The sequence below is a fragment of the Dreissena polymorpha genome, chromosome 8 (assembly GCF_020536995.1).
Source record: "Dreissena polymorpha isolate Duluth1 chromosome 8, UMN_Dpol_1.0, whole genome shotgun sequence".
Lineage (NCBI taxonomy): Eukaryota > Metazoa > Mollusca > Bivalvia > Myida > Dreissenidae > Dreissena > Dreissena polymorpha.
This window is the reverse complement of record NC_068362.1, coordinates 96,859,758-96,881,766: the sequence shown is the minus strand read 5'-3', so window position 1 is coordinate 96,881,766 and position 22,009 is coordinate 96,859,758. Positions and strand designations below refer to the sequence as shown.

General features: G+C 35.5%; 1 protein-coding gene across 1 annotated transcript in view; it reads right to left on the bottom strand.

Annotated features, from left to right (window-relative positions):
• Positions 1-17,239, bottom strand: part of LOC127843257 (protein white-like) — a 164,244-nt gene extending 147,005 nt beyond the window's left edge. Inside the window, exons 1-7 of the mRNA XM_052373123.1 lie at positions 17,140-17,239; positions 8,843-8,988; positions 8,380-8,428; positions 7,758-7,947; positions 7,046-7,216; positions 3,078-3,244; positions 2,641-2,712 (exon numbers count right to left, since the gene is read on the bottom strand). Coding sequence (XP_052229083.1) covers positions 2,641-2,712; positions 3,078-3,244; positions 7,046-7,216; positions 7,758-7,947; positions 8,380-8,428; positions 8,843-8,988; positions 17,140-17,210 — 866 coding nt within the window. The 5' untranslated portion in view covers positions 17,211-17,239. The remainder of the gene's footprint in view (positions 1-2,640; positions 2,713-3,077; positions 3,245-7,045; positions 7,217-7,757; positions 7,948-8,379; positions 8,429-8,842; positions 8,989-17,139) is intronic.
• Positions 17,240-22,009: the final 4,770 nt, after the last annotated feature.

Sequence of the window (22,009 nt, the reverse complement as noted above, 5' to 3'; positions counted from 1 at the left end):
CACTGTCCCTCAATCAATACAACAGCGCAAATGTGTTTTATTGTCCGTGATAAACAAGTGAATAAGCGCTAATTTACTCGCCATCGGAGATAAGCCCGTATGTAATGGTTTCTTATCGCATTATACACTCATTCCCGTGTGATCCTGTATGCTTCATCTACCAATGTTTGATGTTGCACGTCCTTTTGATTGGCAAAGGAAAGAGAAGCAGCAAATGGAAGCAACTGATACAGGAGGTTGTAGGTCTGACAATGGCTGATGTTCATAATTTGTGAAAAACAAATTATGTTTGACGCAATTTGAGAGGTGATAAGATTAATCGTCATTAATTTGAGCCGGTAAGTTTCTTTGACATGACTTCGCCAAAAATCTGTGGACCGAATTGATATTCATACTTGCTCTGTAAGTCGTGTAGGTGACTCACACATCAAATATCAGGTCAACATCTTAAAGCGTTTTTTAAAAAGTCCGGAAAATAAAATGCCGAACAAACTGACGGACGGACGGTTCGACCGCTATATGCCACTTACCGGGGCATACACATCGGCTCACTATCTGAAAGGGTTGCTTAAAAAAACTCCAGGTAACGGTTATAATAGAGTAAAAGTTTATTTTCAAAGTCCATATCTTCGCAAAAAACAATGGACCGAAACGCATTTCACACTTCACCTGTAGGCCATTTAAGTAGACTCACATACCAAACATCAGCTCAATATATGAAAGCGTTACGTGGAAAACATCCGGGCACGGTTATTATAAAGACAATTTTTAAGTTCAATCTAATGTCGAGTTGAAGACGTTTGTGGTGGTTTATCTTCGTCGATGATGGTGAAAGTAAAAATGTGTAGTAGATGATAAACATTTTATAAGGAATTTATTTTGAAACTTTACGAGTGGTTTAAATACAAAGAGAACATATTATTATGGTTATATGTTAGTCATACTTTATAATACTTTTCTTAATAAAGTTTTTTTTCAAAGTTTGCTTTCCTTCTTCATTAAACATTATACAGTTCTAAAATCTAAAGCTTTAAAAATTGGTGTGAATTTTAAACCAATGTTTAAAGCTTAAGCATTTAGAAAGGTGCTGATTTAATTGATATATTCCATAAATGTTTATAACAAGCTAAACTTTTTAAGCATTACAATTCACATTGATCAGTGCCAAATTTAAAAATAAAATAAAATTAGGAAGGGTTCACCCCTCCCACATCCTCCTTGGTTTGGCCTCAGTCAAAATTTCCAGCGGCCCTGAATAATGATGAGTTTTAAATACGAATAACAATATGTAAATACAAAAACAGTTATGTATTAGAAAAGTTTACATGAGTATTTTTTTCGGACGAAGAATAACTTTGTTAAATGAGCAATGTTTGAGAAATTGTATGATTTTTCACATTAAACATAAATGCATTATTAAAAATAATAAAAATAAAATAAATAATAAAAACATTAGAAGCGATATGTCTGATAATAACATAGTACGTTTTCTGTTTATATAATGCTTTTAACCTCAGAATATCTTTAACCTGACAAACATATATCCGTCGATAAAAATCAGATTCAATAAATTATCGTGTAGTGCATTTTGAACGAATGTTTTCTTGAATGCAGCGAAATTTTATTTAACATTTTGCATTTTACTGTAATTTTGTATCGGGCTACTCTCCCGATAATAGTACAGACGGGGCTACATTCTACGGCGGCATAAAGGGGATATAGGAAATATTTTATTTAACTACTTTTATGACGTGCGCACGTCATAGTTATGACGTGCGCACGTCAAAGCTTTTTCTATGACGAGCGCTCGTCATAGAGACTGTTAAATAAAATATTGCCTATGTCCTCTTTATGCCACCGTAACATTCCCTTTGCATAACTTGTTATGTATTTAATTTCAGAACAAAAACTTAAAAAGTTGTTTTATACAATATTTTTCACGATTTAAAATTAGTGCATTGAAACGTTTTGTAAAGAAAATACTATAATTTCATACAACAATTTCGAATGTAGGAAAGTTTATTCAACTAACGATGATATTTGTATATTGCGGTAATTTGTGCAAATCTATTTAGTTAAGTTTAACCATATTTATCTCAAACAATACACATAGTTTTACATTGAATTACATACAACATTTATACAGTTAACATGTTTGAATAGGATGAGAACGAAAGACAATGTCTTATATAGTTCTTCTCTCCATACAAATACAGTTACATACTGTTATTTACATGAACTTACTAATTTATATGTAATAGTAGGCATACTGAACACACAATCCTAAACTACCTTTAAAATATCTTGGGAAAAAGAAAATAGATCGAATGGCTGAGCAGACGCTCGGCTGATAAGCGCGATAGAAACAACTATGGTAAATAAAACTGAATATGCATGAAAGACGAATACCACTTTATGATGAATACCACTTTGTGATGAAGACCACTTTATGATGAATACCACTTTATGATGAACACCACTTTATGATGAATACAAATCTATGATGAATACCACTTTCCGATGAATACAACTTTATGATGAAAACCACTTTATATAATAATGTGTATATCCCTTTAATACTGATTGTTAGAAAGACATGTATTAACCGTATATGTTAATTGAATCATTTCCACCACTCACCCCTTGTAGAAGTGCAAAGCCTGTTTGGATTCTCCCATGAACGCCACTCGTCCTTCCGCCATGACAATCACGCTAAAAAAACGCAAACATTAATTGCAATTTAGCTATTCCTTATGGTAAAATATACAAAAAGCGAAAACTCTTTCCATTCTAAAACGACACTCACAAAAATAGAGATTGAAATGACAACCCCATTTTGTTACGCGCGATTAGAGTCTGGAATATAATAATGTTTGTATTAACTTATGGGTTATTTTAACAACGATACTTGTGAAATGTGGGAAAAATAATTGTCTCGCTAAATGATAGAGTAGTTAGCGTTTTCTTATTTGCCAACATAATAAACTTACTTATCGTAGAGTGCAAGCAGTTGGAGCATGGTGGAAATAACTGTTTGTTTGCCTTGTGATTTATGTAATATATAAAATTACACTTACTGATCGAAGAGTGCGAACACCTCGGAGCTGGGTTGGTGGATGGTGCAGATGACAGTCTTGCCGCGCATTGCCGTCTGTTGCAGGATCTGCCCGATGTTCTCAGCCATGAACGAGTCCAGACCGGAAGTGGGTTCGTCACAGAACAACAGCGGCGGATTGGTCAGAAACTGCATACATGTATATAACAGTGAATACCTCATCGCTATTTATATGATTGGAAATTCCGTGACATCAGCATTTTATAGTACACAACATTCAAACAGTTAACTAACCCATAACTGGCCATAATAGTCCGGCAGAAAAGTTGCCATTTTTCACTAAACCTTACATTGAGGTGTATAGTAAATGTTAAAGTATGTTTTGTTAGGGGACATGCTACTGATGAAGAATCCAAATGATGCCGGGCTGGTATCTTTGAGGGCTTTGAGAAATTCAAGATGGCGTCCAAGATGGCGGCCATTTTTCGTCTTATTTGTTTTAATATGCATTATTTTATGTATTATAATGTCATGTTGATATTGTTTTACATGGTAAATATGAATAAAGAAGTGCAAACGTGTGTTATATAAAAAAAACACGAAAATGGCGTCCAAAATGTCGGCCACAATCAATATGGCTGCTATAAAATTGCTCCTAACACCAAGATCATATCCAAATTTTCTCATACGAATAACGGATATGGAAAAATAATAATTAAGTAGCAATTAAGTGTTTAATAATTGTTCGATAAAATGAATTTCAATAATACATATGAAGAATATAGTATAACAAGAACCTATCGACCCAATCCCGGCCGTTGGGGAAAAGTTATATTATCTTTGTGTACAGTAACAGCAACTTCATCAAAGGTTTGATTAAAGCTGTAATATCGCTCAACAGTCGTATGGAGTTGCCTCCGTTCAACATCATAATAACTGTACCCTTGCCGATACCAAAATATTTAGCAACAGTGTCGCATCCAGAGATAGCGTGAGCAGACAGTTAGTAGGTCGCAATATTTCTATGCTTTTGCGCAGTTGTGTGAATGTCTATAACTGCTCTTTCTATCACTGATGATTCAATGATGACCAATAATGAAAGTTTCAGGACAACATAGTCATGGTACATAAAAACACGATTATATCACCAGCTACCACATAAATGCGAATGTGTTCTGCTTCCACAGCACCAAACATTTACCTTATCATAATAACGTCAGCTTCTGCGTTGCTTGTTTTTAAATCAGCTCGATTGATTATGACGCATTTATATATTTCATGATCTCCTGTAACGACAAACGTGGTTGTTTTTGTGCACAAAAGATGAAATGCTTTATCCGTGCATAAAGCTTTACAAATCAGACATATCAGCTGTTGTTTGTTTTCAGTGACACCTAGTATAACATTATGTGGTGGTAATGACTAGTCACCCATTAGTTTGTACACTCTTGAAACATTGAATTGTCTATTCCTGACCACGCCACACTCTTGGTGCTAAACTTCGTGCATCGGTCAAATACTAAGTAGACATCACATTAACTCAGATTTTGTCTTAAATAAGACTTGAAATTGTCAATATCATCATGTATCTTTCCGTCTTAGGACCAGTGAATACCATACATGTCAGCAGATCCATATGTTTCTGAACAAGTGATCAGGCTTTCAATGTGCCAATCAGACAGTTCTACTTTTAATGGATTCTTAAGCACCGATTTTGGTTGTCTCGATTCTAAGTTCCCCTGTTTCAGTACACAAAGCAGGTATTGTAGCCAATTCACGGTTTAGTATATTGCTTATTTCAATTTCCCTAGAACTAGCTTGTCATCAATTACTTTTGAATAAATCAGATTGATGTAATACATTTTGGTGTCTGCAACCTTAATGTGCTTTCTAGACAAAACCTGGGTTGCAACGTTTTTTAGATATTGACCCATACAAAGTGCCTTGCCATATAAATGTTCAAATTCCACCATTAGGGTTTTACCAATATTTATTGCTTGATCACCATTAGCAGACGTTGGGACTATTGTTCCAGCCACGATGTTCACTAGACTGGACGGATGCGTGCTTTGATCCTACAAATATGAAGGCTCAAACTGCACACCTTGAGAGTTTCAGGTTTAAGTGTTGAACCTATACTTGTCCTCTTGCCATTCTAGTAAAAGTTGTTTTTATGAACATGTCGCTCTATATGGCATTCAATACCACCGGAAATGTCTCATAACATGCTCACTCTTTAAAAACTTGTATTGTGCGTTTTCATGCATTTCCTCCATTTACCTTAGATAAAAGGCCGTTTGGGTGAACAGCGGCAAAGAGTTGTGATACATCAGCTTAACTGATGCCGAGTGCAGCGGCCAATCACCTTTTCTATCTACTCGAACATACATCATTATAAGAAATACTGCCTAAATCAAACAAGTAACACACATTTTAGGCGTACGACTGGCAGATGATATATCGTTAAGATACATTTCTGTATCATGAAATGTATGAAAATTATTGTCAGTGAATACCTTGCGCAGCAATTCCTCTTTCACTATTCGTAATGCCTGTACATTATGTTGATATATCTTCCCATTTAGGAGTTTTGAGACTCCAGCAAATGTTGACTTAACCAGCTCTTCCAACCCACTATTTGCCATAAGCGTTCCCACTGACCCCACAAAACTCATCAGGAAGTGCATACCACCATGACGTAGTATACATCCTAAAACTGCTTTTGGAATGCCAAGATAATGCTGACTGCAACTCTATATACTTGTCACCTTGAAAACACAGTGAAGTTCTAACCATATATTAGTGGAAAATAATCTATCTTTGTCTTGGGTCTGACTGAATGCCCCTGCTATCGGCACAACGTATTACATCCATGGACATGACTCTTTGGTAAGTGTATCTTGATGATATCCACAGTCAGTTGACACAACCAATTTGCCAGAAGTTTCAGTGGCAAAATCTGTTTTAGTGCCATTTGTTCTTTGGTTTCTTCGGTCCTTAAACTATCTCAATATCAATTTCTTACTCTATTGGCTTGGCCATATCTGCTATTTGCAATGCATAAACACATACATATGATGTTGTTTTACTTACCTCTGACACTATGACCTTACATTTCAGCTGAATGAGCTGAAGAAACACTCGTCGATATGTTTATCGACTGAAACTTATTTCGATTCATTGTGAAAGCAACAACAAGGGAAGTAACAACTGTTTAAACACGTTTCACTTATCAAAGGGAAGTAACTTGTGTTAACTGTTATTTAATGTATTAGAAACATAATTAAGAATTATAATTAATATATGTGTACAGTACATGCTTACCCGATGTAAATCAAGCGGATGTAAGTCGTTTATGCTTAACGATTTTGTGTACATTATGGTCACACCTAGTCTATTATGCAGTACATGTATATGTTATGGTTTCGTAGTTTCCTTGTCTGTAATTCCGTCATGTATAGGCATAATAATACATAATATTCAATGTATAATCGCAAATTTGATTTCGATCATTTTCATTTCAAAACATTTACCATCATAAAACCATTCTATTTAAGGCTGAAAAGTTCCAAAATAATGGATAAAGTCGTGATTATATCACCGCATTCGTTAAAATGCTGAAAACGGCGGCCACTTGGACGCCATCTTGGATTTCTCAAAACCCTCAAAGATACCAGTCCGGCATCATTTGGATTCTTAATCAGCAACATATCCCCTAACAAAAAACACCTTAACATTTACTATACACCTCAATGTCGGGTATATGTGAATTTCTGCCGGACTATAAAGGTGAAAGAGAACATATACATTTATAAATTTGCTTTTCCTCACGTAAAACGATTCCGATTTTTAATGTCGTTTCTTAAGACCCTTGATTCTTAAGGCAAAAGTCTAAAAAGCTTTCAAAAGATGCCCATTTACGCGAGTGAAAACCGAGACAGCTAAAACCGTAGGTCACGTTATTTGTTTCGAGAAAACAATACCACATACCTCTGAAGCGAACGAAAGACGCCGCATCTCTCCACCTGAAATGCCTTTGATGCAGCCCGGGTTTCCGATTATGTAGTCCTGACACTTGGTAAGACCCAGCTCCTTTATCACCTCGTTTACGCGCTCGATACGGCGCTCCCGCGGCACTTCCGCCTCCATGCGCAATAAGGCCTGTTGTGAAATATGTGTCATATGTAAGAGAAAAACTGTAGTCAAGTGTACTAACAGTGGGCAGCGCCGTTGTTCTTTTTGGTCTTCTTGCACATTAAATTTTACTCTTTTCTTGCTTTTTTTCGATGGTCACAGATAAAACATTGTTTTAAAACCTCATCCACAATTTTCAGACATTAATTATTGTCTTGAAATTAATTATTTTTTATTAAATTTTTAGAAAGCGTATTTCCCATGGTTCTTTAACATGCGCTTTTTAAACACACTATACACTTTGTGTTCATAATTTTTTTCCGATATGTATTGTATGTGCACATGTATGAATATTCTACAAATCACATGTAAAGATGAATGTATAGAATAAACACAAAGAAGATATAGGTATGGCCAAATCAGGCTCATCGAATGTGCATAACATCCGACCATTGCTATATTTCGGTTGTATGATATATATAGATTAAATATAGAAAATCTTTAATATTACCGGATGTTCAACAAGCTGCGAATATTATTCAATACTTTACTAGAAACAGTTTAATACCCGGAACGTTAGGTGTTCCTTGACCGTCATCGTCGCTATAAATAGATCATCTTGCGTGACGTATGCCGATATTTTCTGAATTCCTTGACCCACATCGACGCCATTCACCAGGATGTCGCCTGCTGAACCCAGAGTCTCGTTGTCTGTTCGTGACGTCAGTGTATTGAGTAGTGTCGTTTTACCGGAACCACTGCAAATGAAACATGAATTTATTTTCCTTTAGACAGTATGATTTAGAACGTATGTCATTATTTTCCATATTTTAAATATCAAACGCAAAATATCAAATGGTTTAAAACATTGCTAATCGGATGTCAAAACATTTGAAAATCTTCGTTTAACATGTATCTTGTCTTGTCTTGAAAGTGCTTATCTTTCATTTACTGTGTTGCGGAACAGATATTTAAAATGTGTCATAGTCATATATTAAATACTCAAACAAAACCCATGCCAAAATAGTATCACATATGTTTGCATACAGTAGACAAAAAACGACACAAAAAGACCATCGGTGGCTAAATACAAATTATTTGGTGGAATTTAATTGTGTGAAAAAGTCCATATGTTCGTATAAATTACTGAAAGATATTGGTAGACTTTAGTGACGTAAACATATACCTACCTTGCTCCTAAGATAGCAACTAGTATTCCTGGTCTCGCTAATCCGTTCACTGCAATACATGGATACTTTATGTAGAACCACAGCACGAGACAACCATGTCTACTGGTTATCATAGCATCGCCTTTATTTTGTCTTTAGGCCTTTACGTTAATGACAACAACACTTAAAGTGTTACCGAGTTCAATTTCATTTACTTTTGCATGAAGTCTAACACAAATAAGTATTAGAAGTTGACGAAAATTGTTGATAATTTTAGTATAATAATACTTATAAAAAATGTGTGTGTATACAGCTATGTTTTTTTACAATTTAAAATAGACCAGTGTTGGAGTTTCATAGAAAGCGTATAAATTGGGAGTTCTGTTACTGATTTTAAGCCATGAAAACTTATGACATGTTGGGAATATTATCATTTTAGAGAAGGCCAGGTTAACGATACGTAGGTAAAACTTTAACATGTTACCATTTCTGAGCACATGCTTGCGTTCTAGAGCTGGGTCTGGTCCTCGGGAACTTACTCGTTTTGGCGGCTTGACGTAGACGTTAATGTTCTGCCATGATAACGTCACTGTCTCCGAGGAGTCCACCATGCTGTGATGGGCATTATTCCTAAAATTCACAGACGGACATGTAGAAGAAAAACGTTGTTTTGAGACCACCGTAGCTTATTTGTATAAGCATAGCATAAGCCGATCAAACGGCGGGATTACGATTCGTTTGGCGGGTCCGGAGTGTTTTTTCTATTATTAATCACATCTTAAAAATACAAAAATTAAATGCTATATTTGAGATCAATGTTTTGCAACATGTTTTCTGTAGTAAAAGCAGTTATCTTTATATAAAATGTATCTCAATATGCGAAATGCTTTATAATAAAAATGAACTTTGTATAAAGAAGCGAATTTGTTCTTGTCCAAGTTTCGCAGGTGTAATAACTCTGAACTCGTTGGTGGGTAACTCACAACTAACTTTATTCATAGATTCACACAGCTATAAACCTCCATACAAATAACTCATGACTGCATGCTTAATCAAGACAATACTAGTTGTGTCCCTTATATTACAATACATGACATCTCCTTTTCTTTCTTTTTTTTTGTTATAAAGACATGATACATCAACTACTCTATCGATACGTATGCGAATAGGTTTATAAAAGAAAGAAAATACATAGCCTGTCGTTACACATTATAAACTTCTCTTTTTATAAAATCATAGTGGGATTTTTTCTTTTAAACCTCTGAGTTTTAAATTGTTATTGAAAATAGAACATTCCATATGAACAAAAATCTCTTTACTTAATAATGAAGAACTTCTTTTAAGTTAAATATTGAATTGAAATTCATAAAATCAAATTAATAATATAAAACATGTAGGACAAAATTATTCACTAAAATACATGTTCGCTAAGTTTCCACAAAATTGTCCCTGTTATCTCAGGTTCAGGCTATGTACAGGACAAAATATTTTTATGACAAATGTCAGACATACTAATTGTCGGGTTTTAGCTAGGAAATGATAACAAAGTGTGATCACACCGAAAACAAGCTAGAAAGTTGATACAATGAAGTATTGGATTTCCTTGAGAAGATAATTTTATGAACAAAACTGAATCTTTAAACATTAACCAAGATTTTGATATGATAAAATAAATGTGTACAAACAACATCAACACGAGTAATTTTTTTGATACAACATGCTATATTGCCAAATACAATGATACTTATACAATAATACATCATATAATATAATAATATATAAATATTATATATTATGTAAAATTACATAATAATACAACACGGACTTTTTCTTGTTATCTCCTCACACCAATTATTATGTAATGGGATTATATGCCCATGTCAAACTTTAGCACGCATAATCTTTGAGATAACTTGTTGTTTTCACTGCTCGTCCTGAACGCGTACGGATTTGTTATGTCGCGTTGTTTCGCTGCTGTGCTGAATGGCGTTGCACCGGTTGCTGCTCTCTTGGCAACTCTCTGTTTTTTGTTGGCAAATTTCTATCATTCCTTGCCAACTCTCTGTTGCTTATTGACAATTCTCTACCGTTCTGTTGCAAATCTCTGGAAACCATTGGTAATTTTGGTATTGTTTCATCGTGTGTTTCAATGACATGTGGGGACTCTTTGGTTTTCATGAGCATAGACGTGTTACGCCGATACTCACGTCCACTTCGCCAGCCTTAACGATGTACGAACGAGGATATGCTGATTTTCGCACATATTCTGCAGGTCTCCATCCTGTTGGTGTTTTGATTCGTACTGCATCATTTGGCTTCAGGTCTTCTTTTACCTTTGCGTGCCTGTCGTAGTAGAATTTCTGTTTGCATCTATAATCGTTCGATTTTGATGCAAGCCTTACTGTTTGGTCAACTTGGTGTTTCCGCAGTCCTTTCGTTATCGGTATGAGAGTTCTTGTTCTCCGACCCATTAGCCTCTGCATCGGTGAACCTACTACCTCATCTCGAGGAGTGTTACGCAATTCTAGCAAGCACAAGTAAATATCTTACCTGTCTCAAAGCATTTCTTTGTGAGATTCTTCACCGTTTGAACAGCTCGCTCAGCTAAACCGTTTGATTGCTGATATAGTGGAGATGATGTTACATATATAGTGTTTTATAAATCCATAAATTGTTTGAATTCTTGACTTGAAAATTGTGGACCGTTGTCGCTCACAAGCGTATGCCATATCTTGCAATGTTAGCTTTCATTTGTTCCACTATTGTGCTTGTTCTTGTATCGTGTTGCAAATGAGATACTTCGATGAAGTTTGAGTAATAATCTACCAGGATTAAGAAGTGAAAACCATTGACTTCAAACAAGTCTCGGCCAACTTTGCTCTATGGTAATTCTGGTACAGGTTGCATAATCATTGGCTCTTTTGTTGGCTTGTTTTTGTAAAACATACACTGCATTTGCTTACTACATCTTCTATTTGCTTATTCATACCAGGCCAATATACCAACTCTTTTGCTCTTCTCTTGCAATTCACCATTCCACGATGTGACTTGTGTATACCTCTTATTGTTTCAGAGAAAAATTGGAATGCAGACACGCTGACCTCTGTACAAAACGACATTGTACACTGACAATTCAACTGTACATTCCCAAAATGATTTAGCTTCATCCTGCAATTCATTGCGCGTTTCTGGCCATCCTGATATGATTATTGTGTTACTAACTGTAGCTGTTCATCATCTGCTGTTGCATTTGCTATCTTTTCATGATTTGTGCATGCAAATGTTTCTGCCACGAGTTCCATCAGCTCACCATCCATTGTTTGTTTCTTTTCTTCATTTAATGGCATTCTGCTCAGGCAATCTGCAAGACCCATTCCCTTACTTTTCTTATGAATCAACTTGAATTCCTATGGCTGATACTTCAGCATCATTCTTTGCATCCGTAATGGTGCTGTATGAATGGGTTTCTTCAGTATGCTTTCAAGTGGTTTGTAATCGGATTTCACTGTGTTACTTGTATTCCCGTACAGTAGTTTGTGAAATCGCTCGCAGCCAAATACTACCGCTAACATTTCTTTTTCTATTTGAGCATATTTCTGTTCTGCTGGTGTCAGAGTACGAGATGCATATGTTACTACCCCATTGCTTTGAATTATTGCAGCTCCCAAACCTCTCATAGATTCGTCCACGGTTAACGTAACCGGTTTTGATACGTCAAAGTAACGTAAGGCTTCTGTTGACGTCAGCGCCTCCTTTATCCTTTTGAAGGCTTTCCTAGCTTCGGTTGTCCAATTCCAATTTTCCTTATTTTTAAGGTCTCGTAGACGAGCATTCAGTTCACTCAATCCAGGAATGAATTCAGCAACATAGGAAAGCACTCCTAGTATCGTAAGCAATTCACTCTGATTCTCGGACTCTTTCATTTTTACTTTTGCCGCAATGCGTTCTTCTGTCGGTTTCAGCCCTTCTCCTGTCAGTTTGTGACCAACGTAACTCACTTCAGGCTGTGCAAATACACAATTTTCTTTGTTGAGTTTTAGATTAATGCTCCTGGCTTTTTCCAGTACAGCTCGTAGCCTCAAATTATGTTCCTCTATAGTATTTCCATGGACTAGAATATCGTTAACAACGATCTCTACAACGTCCATTGCTCCAAAATGCTTCTTCATTTCTCTTTGGAACACTTCACTGGAACATCGTGCACCCATTGGCATTCTAGGGTATCGGTATCGACCGTATGGTGTGTTAAATGTTGTGAGCTTTGAGCTCTTCTCCGTCAATTTCACCTGAAAATAACCCATGTCGCATCCAATGTAGTGAAATATTTGCTTCCATGCACTCTTGTTGCAACTTCATCAATTGGTTCATCGGATAGTGTTCACGCATGATCACCTTGTTCAGATCAGTTGGGTCAATACATATGCGAACTTTACCATTCTTTTTTCTCATGCACACCATGCTATATACCCTTTCTGTCGGCTCTGTTTGTTTTGCTATTATTTTGCATCGCTCAGATGGTCTAACTGCTCTTTAAATCCACCCCGTATAGCTACTGAAACTGAGCGGGGTGCATGTACCACAGGTGTCACTGTCTCATTGATCTTGATGTCATACTCTCCTGGCAAACAATCAATTTGATCGCCTAGAACATAACTGAATTATTTTATCAGTTGCTCTATTTCCATCTGGGTACTGTTTACTCTCATGATGAGGCCTAGTTTAACTGAATCATCTCTGCCCAACAGTCTTAAATTTCTTTGTCCATCAATCACTAGAAATGTTAAATTGCGTTTCACGTTCTTGTATTCGCATGGAAAAGTTATTTTTCCCAATGCCTTGTTCAGCGTTCCGCTTACACCATTTATGCGGGCATCACTCTTTTATATTAAGAATTCCGCACAAAATTTCTCAACGATTTGTCTCGAGAGCACGTTGCATTGTGCACCCCTGTCAGTCTCCAAACGCATATGCTTGATGTTGACCTTCATGTTTACTGTCCACTCGTTGTTATTCGTTTCATTGCCATTGTTTTGTACTGTGTAAACATCATGTGTGGATGTTTATTGAACAAACATATCAGATAAATCGTCTTCTTCTGCGTAGTGAACACGAACGTTAGCACTAGTCGCTGCACACAAAATTGAGTTGTTGCACGTTCTCTACGATATCTTGACGCCTTAAAAAGTCCCTTTTTACCACATACATCGCATCTTTTTAAAATGCTGGACAATTTTTAATTGCAAGCATTTTGCAACACTTTTGGAAAAATGACATGATACTGTTTGACCTGTTTTTTTCTCGTACCACGTTTGCCATATTTATCCGGACGCGCCACGTGTACAGCTGGATATTCTTGCAAAGTCTTTATGTGAGCTTTTGTGAGTTCGATATGACAACACGTTTGAATAACCCTTTCCGATGTTATTTGAATTGCTGGAATTTCCATGAGCTTTTCCGAACTCTTTTGGTCGTTTATCCCATTAATAATCATGCCACATCCATTGTAATCCATAACAGACAATTGACCTCTTTTTGTGTTCAGAAATTCCTGCTGCTTAATGTTTCTAAAGTTGTGATCAAATTTTGTTAGCACAGTGTCTAAATCATATTTATCTTCTGCAAGTCTGTGTGCTATACCATTGTCTTGATCTGCCAACACTTCTGGCATCCATACAAACGAATCATAAATTTCGACACATTCACGACCAATATTGGATAATAATACTCCAACTTTTCGACGTCATGGTCTGTCATGCAGACCTAATGCGTCCAGGTGAACTAGGAAATTACGTTTGTAAATTTCCCACTCTGCGGCTCCCGCTTCTTCTCAATTAAATTCCTGCAAATTTCTAATTCCTTTTGCAGCCATACTGTACCAAGTTGTCTAAAACCTCATAAATAAATGTTTAGCATCTATTGTTTTCTGTTTTCCAGCTATTTATTCACAACAATTCTGACACCATGTAATATCTTTGAACTCGTTGGTGGGTAACTCATAACTAACTTTATTCAAAGATTCGCACAGATATAAACGTCAATAAAAAATAACTCATGACTGCATGCTTAAACAAGACAATACTAGTTGTGTCCCTTACATTACACTACATGACAGCAGGGAGACAACTCGCGCACAACAGAGTTTATTTTCATGCCCTACTAGCCTCTTCATGAGGTCTTTGTAGCCCGACCTTCCCCTGTGATCTTTAAGGGGAACATATTTAGCATCACAACGCAAAGATGTTTTTTATGTACTTAGGGTAAACGCACGATTCGGTTGGCAGGTCACGAGTGCGTGTTTTTTATTATTAATCACATATTAAAAAATACAAAAATTAAATGCTATATTTGGGATCAATGTTTTGCAACATGTTGTCTGTAATATACGCAGTTATTTTTCATAAAATGTATCTCAATATGTGAAATTCTTATAATAAAAATTAAATTTTTAGAAAGAAGCGAATTTTCCGAGTCCAAGTTTCGCAGGAAGACAACTTGCGCACAACAATAATATGGTACATGTTATTAATAGTAACTGATATGATAAGTATTGATGGAATTTATATTGTGTTAATTCAGTGGATCTGCAAGCCTGTGCACAAGTACAGAGAATTGCGGGGTCTTACAGCTGCTGACAAGTCATCCAGAGGGCTTGGTAAAGGCCATGGTTTCAACAAGACCAAGGGTGGTTCTCGCCGGGCTAACTGGAACAAGCAGAATACCCTTAATCTGCACGAAAGCGTTAATAATCTTTATAAAATTTTCTTTTATTTTCATTTTAATACGTCATAAAAAGCCTTTGGTTTCGGCCCATATACTATTTGAGGCTGCCTGGCTGGTCACTATGCTGCCATAGGGCCCTCAGTGAGCTTTTCTATTTAAGAAATAGAAAACTAACAGTGAAAATAATCGATAACTGCGAAATAACGTCAATTGTTTACGTCGTGACGTCATTATTCTAACAAAGAACCTGAAAATATGAGTTGGTTTTATGGATATTATCGACTTGTATTCACACGTGTTCATAGCAAATGAATATTTTCACTGGTGGCGGAGCCCCACTCGTTAATATAAATTCATATTATTAGTCGTGAAATCAAATCTATATTCTATGGAAACCAACTTATATCTTATTTATATATTTCAGCGGTGCAGCAGCACATAGTAGAATGCACGTCACATCCGTGGGCATACAAGCTTTCACAAAGTGTCCTAGCTAGTTGAAGATCCAGTCATTAAGCCGAGATCCGCATTAAAATGTGTATCATGATCAATGCTTAACGGAATGCATTTCATGAAGTTACAATACATAATCACAGTATAGCTACCTTACATAAAAGTTATAATAGCAGTTTGTCCGAATACATTTTAACTATTAGGAAATTGTAATTTATGTTGTTTTTATTGACTGATCTCTTTTATTTGAATAAATCGTCCGATTTTCAACCCATTAGCGAATTCTTTTTTGGGGGGGATTGTTGCCACGTCGACGAAAATACACACTAAATACTGCGTGTTTGATGTTAATAATTGGTGTTTTTCATTGTATTATCACGAAAATTGTCACTAAATGTATTATCTATAAAAATACAATTATTGGTATAGTTTTATAAATAATAAAAACGGTACAAATTATATAATAAAAAAGGGCATGTCATGGATATCGATCCCAGGACATCTAGAAGTAAAAGCTAATGCGCCAACACTACTCCACGTATTTTAATAGAAACAAAACGAGGGAGTTTATACGCTATGTCATGCAAATACGATTTTGCTAAATTATCTATGAAAACCGTTGAACCGTTTTTCCGATTTCGATTGATGATAAGCAAACACAAACAATCATGATAGCAGTTTCTATGGGATATTATAACGGGTTATAAAGTCACCGGTAAATTACGCAACCAATATGTTTACACTCTATGGTGCCAAAACGTAAAATAAATTATGTATCTACTTTAAAATGATAGCATTCATTAAACCGACAGCAAACAATTTGTCAAACTCACTTCCATTGTGTTGATTCTATTTTAGTGCGGATTTTTTACCTTAAAAACGTTTTAAGTTACTGAATGAAATAAGAATCTTTTTATCTGATATTTTTATAAGCAACTAACGAGTATAAATATAGTATTTTTTCCAAAATGGGTGTGGTTTTATGTTTAACATGTTTCAGCAAAACTTGGTTAAATCTTGCGCACTTTTAAATAATTGGACATCGTTTCACATTTTAGCGAAATAAAACCGCGCATTGAAAAGACATATCTAATCATGTATTCCTTGCATAAATGCATGCTCAGGTATAATTTGTATTAAATTTATCTCCAGAGCAATTAAGTGTTATTTGTATTGTGACACTGATTGAATGCGCAAAGCGAGTGACTTTGCTTCAAATATAATCTTTGGAGTTGTAAAACATCCAAAGCGCAATCATATCCATGTTTCGTAGTAAAATATTCAAAACTAACAGTGCTATTTTGTATCACAAAAGCAATACTAGTACGGATATTCGTTCACAGTTTATTTAACATGACACATGTCCTGTACAATACCGACGCAACGTCTTTGCACAGATAAAACTAACTTTAAGGCCAAAGTTGCTCAGACGTGAGCTTAAAGAACGTTAAGTGTAAATCACATGTAAAACCTTTCTATGTCAATCAAAAGACCGAGCACACATTTTAGTGGAAAATGGCTCGTTGCTCTTGTTTTTCTATACCCATGCATCATATGAATTAATTATAAACACGATGTACTCGGATTGACAAACGAAACAGTGCTTACCGTACGAGACTTTGAAGTTCCCCAACCTCTTGTCTTTTCACGAAACACGCCACTTTTTGTAGAAAGTTCATTTTAATGAATAACTGTTGGCTGATTTTAAACTCGGGTTCTCAACTAGAATGGAAAATATGTATATGTTTAGAAAAATAACAAACAGCCTGTGGGTACTTTAATAAGCTGCTACACTTGCGATCATTCGTTCGCTGTGTTAATTAAGGAAAATGAACCCACATTGTGTTTAATCAAAAGTTCTAATTGATATTAAATCGTTTGTACACGTGTGCATGTGGCGATGACTAAAGCGCAAGAAATTACACAGATTTTAATCTGGACTTATTAACAGCGTTTCGTTAATTCAGCAAGAGCATGTAACTTTAACTCCGTTCTACGTGAGAACATTTTCTCATCAATTGATTGCACACGAATATAAAACGTCAACGTCACAAAATGTATTGGTACAAAATGTTATAAGACGACTGAAGGCTGTAATTAAAAGCAAATCTGTTTGACAAATCAATCGGGTTAAGCAAATAAGTTCCTAACATAACATGAACCACAACATGAATCACTTTTGTCGTCCAATAAAATCGATTTAATATTTATCCGGATTTTTTTATAGACTGCACAAATGATGTCTCCTCAAAGGTTTGATATCCGCCACTGACTTACGTAACATCATTGCATATCATAAAGCGGATACACGTATATTAAAACTTCCAATCGATACTAACAAGTATAATGTTCGTGCATGTTATCTCATTTGAATTCCTTGCAGAAATGCATGATCAGTTAAATATGCTCAATGATAATCGACGAGTGTGTTTGTGAATAGATGTTTCTCCATTCATGTTTACGAGTGTGTTTGTGAATAGATGTTTCTCCATTCATGTTTACGAGTGTGTTTGTGAATAGATGTTTCTCCATTCATGTTTCCACTATTTCGGCTGTCATCTCAAAAGCTGTGAGTCAGATGCAACAAGTAATAAGTCGTCATCTAATGAACTGCATAATTCAGTGTGTATAATTATAAGTGTGGATGACGTTTTTTTGAGGGTTAATAATCGTCAGATATCAATGATATGAAACGATTGATAGTAAAGATTTAAAAGAAAACCAAATTAATTTCGTACCTTCTCGAATTGACCATTCACTAAGAAAATATCAATTCTTATAATCACATTGCCTTTATTAAGTTCGAAATATGTTCAATTTTAAATTCAATGTCAATATTGCAAGTGTTGCATATAGGTTGCTGTCTAGAATTAACCAGTAACTAGGAAAGTTTATAATATACAACTATATTGCCTTTTTAGTATGAAAGAAGTTTATTTTTCAAATCAATGTCTCGCTGGTGTTGGAATTCTGTTCATCAAATTATATTCATTTGGGATAACGGGTGCGTTGTTAAATATGTCTAGAAATTGAAATGTAATAAAATCGCCACAGGCCCGACTCTTCAAAACTAAACAGCGACATTGGTATTGATATTGACTCTTTGATATTGACTCTGGGAGGGAAGAGCATTAACCAATATATGAACTGAACCGCAAAAGGAAAGAAAGAAAACGAGAATAGTACAAAGCTTTGCGTGTTTTTTCTCAATAGACACACAGCCATATTGTGTCAGCTGTAACTATATGTATATTGTTGTCATACCATGTTAAAAGCCAGGTTATTATATGCATTTTATTTACCATGTGTTCGAACGTTTATGCAATAATAATTGCCTTAATGATTTTGTTGTAATCAATGGCGCGTATGGTCTTTTTTAATGATTGACGTTATGGATTCAGTGCTATTTTTGACCTTGTTAATTGATATTGGGAAATCACGCGTGCGATTCTCAATACAACTTTAATATCGCATGAATGCTTCGCGAGAAATCATACATTGTAAATGTAATACTTTAAACATGATTAACACAAGTAACTGACGAAAGAAGTAAATATATATATTTTGGAAAAAAACCAAGTCACTCAATTTGTTCAGTCTGAACAAAACTAGTAAAGTTTTTAACTTTTTAGCAGCTAATTGTTAGTTGTTTAGCGCGGCGCTTATAAAACTGTGAGTAAAGACAGAGATGCTTTCAATACCGTCGGAAAAAAGTTTTAAAACAATATATATCACAGTCACAGTTTTAAAGTGTTGAATATATATCTACGATGAACATTTAAACTATCTGTTTCCGACTCACATAGGCTTACGGCTTTCTATTGCACGTATTTTATTTTGACGTATTGGATTGAAGGGGAACACATTATTTAATTTTGCATAAATTCTAATGTCAACCTGGCTTTTGATACGTTCTAGGAATATTAAAACGTATAGTCGAACATGTGACAGATGTCTTTGTATGTCATCGTGACTTTATTAACGTTCCAATATTTTTTAAAGGTGTTTGGTCGATCATGCGACAGAGTTCTGTCTATGCATACACTGAAAATGTCATAGTGACTTTGTTGAAGTTTAAGGAATAATGAAATGTGAAAAGTCGAGCATGCGACAGAGTTCTGTCGTTGCTTTCACTCAAGATGTTATAGAGACTTTGTTGAAGTTTAAGGAATATTGAAATGTGTAGAGTCGAGCATGCGACAGAGTTCTGTCTTTGCATATACCTAAGATGTCATCCTGACTTTGTAGACGTTTTAGGAACGTTGATACGTGTATAGTCGAACATAATACATAGTTCTGTGCACGTATACATGTACATGACATCGTGACTTTGTTTAACGTTAAACAAATATTAAAACGTATATAGTCTAGTCCAGTATGTGACAGAGTTCTGTTTTCGCATATGCTCAAGATGTCATCGTGACTTTGTTGACTCTCCAGGAATATTGAAACGTGTATGGTCGAGCATGCGACATAGTTCTGTTTTAGCATATACTCAAGATTTCATCCTGACTTTGTTGAATTCTAGGAATTTTGATACGTGTATAGTCGAGCATGTTACAGATTTCTGTGTACGTATACATGTACATGTAAATGTCATCCTGACTTTTTTAACGAATATTATAACGTGTTTAGTCGAGCATTTCGCAAGGTTCTGATTTTGCATACACGCAAGATGTCACCGTGACTTTGTTGACATTGCAGGAATATTGAAACTTGCATAGTTGAGCATGCGACAGAGTTCTGTTTTCGCATAATTATGTTCAAGATGTCATCTTGACTTTGTTGACATTCTATGAATTTTGATACATGTATAGTCGAGCACGTCACAGACTTTTGTATACGTATACATTAAAATGTCATCGTGACTTTTTTAACGTTCAACGAATATTTAAACGTCTATAGTCCAGTATGTGACGAGGTTCTGTGTCTGCAGACACGCAAGATGTCATCGTGACTTGTTTGACGTTCAAAGAATATTGATAGGTGAATGGTCGATTATGGTACATATTTCTGTGTATGTATACATGTACATGTCATCATTACTTCGGTGACGTCCCATGAATATTGAAACAATATGTGGCAATGTTCTGATTTAGCATATGCTCAAGATGTCATCGTGACTTTGGTAACGTTTTAGGAATATTGAAACGTGTACAGTGAGAGCATATTGCAAAGTTCTGTTTTTGCATGCACACAAGATGTCATCGTGACTTTGTTAACATTCAAAGCAGACTGAATCGTGTATATTCGAACAGCCATCAATTGCTCACTCCAACTGGCTGGTGCATTGAATTTGGGCCGTTTACTGGTTTCCATCCAAACGAGTAAAGACGGGAACAACCATAATTGTAAGTTTCATTTTTTTGATCTCGACAGGTCAGGGAACAAATGTCAAACACGATTGTACATTTTGTTATTGATAGTTTATTTGTATTATTGTAATCATTTTGGAAATTATTTTCAATCGCTATTGCATCGATGGTATTATTGGTTATTATTGTCATATGATTGTTTTACATTTTCTGGAAAGGTTTGACTATTCCGTCCATGATTAGAGGCCTATAGGCCATGTTAACATCTGCGCAGCTTGGTATCTGCATAGCGCGCTGCAGATAGCGCTGTAGGATCGCCGCAGAAACGCTGTGTGGTCTTCAGATGCGAAATAAGCGTGCCTGGTGTATGTCGTTTGGACGCTGTATTTATGATGTGGATGTGGGCGACATTTGAACGTCGAGTGTTTAGCGACTACACGGTCTGCCTACGCCGTGAGCATGCGGCGTGCGCGCTGTGATGTACCCACCATCTTTGTTTTTCAAAAACTTATTAACATACCAAAGAACGTGTACAAAATGCTCACTGTTCAAGAAATGAATTAAACATTATCATACAAACAAAATCCAAATTTGCCATAAGCACTATTCAAAGAAAGTAACCATCAGAAATATTGTTTATGTTATTTAATGTTTCAAAAAATCGTTAATGTTTGATAAAACTTCAAAGGTTCTAAGTAAATTGGAAAGTTAAATAGTATATTATGTTAAAACGGGTACTCCGCTCGTAAATGATTTTGTTTAGTTTACATGGATATAAAATAATATAGTATTAAGTTCCTTATCCGAGAGTGTTTTGACAATTTTATCCGACCGATGTAAATGCGTGATCCATTGACGAATCGCTGTGTTGTTAGGAAATTTTCCAAACATACATTTACCAGACAATGCTATTGTTAAGCATTTAGTAATGCGTATGCTTCCATAATTTGGCAAAAACGTATTGAATTGCCGTTTGTGTATGTCAGTATGACATACTGCAGATACATGCACACAAACCAATCCCTTTTTGAACAGAATATCGTTCATGATAAAACATGATACAACACGTTCAATATTGAGTTTGTTACTTCAAATGCTAGTCATATACTACATAAAAACTTGCTGGGTGTGAGTAGCAGCTGTCGATATCTGCAATACTATTA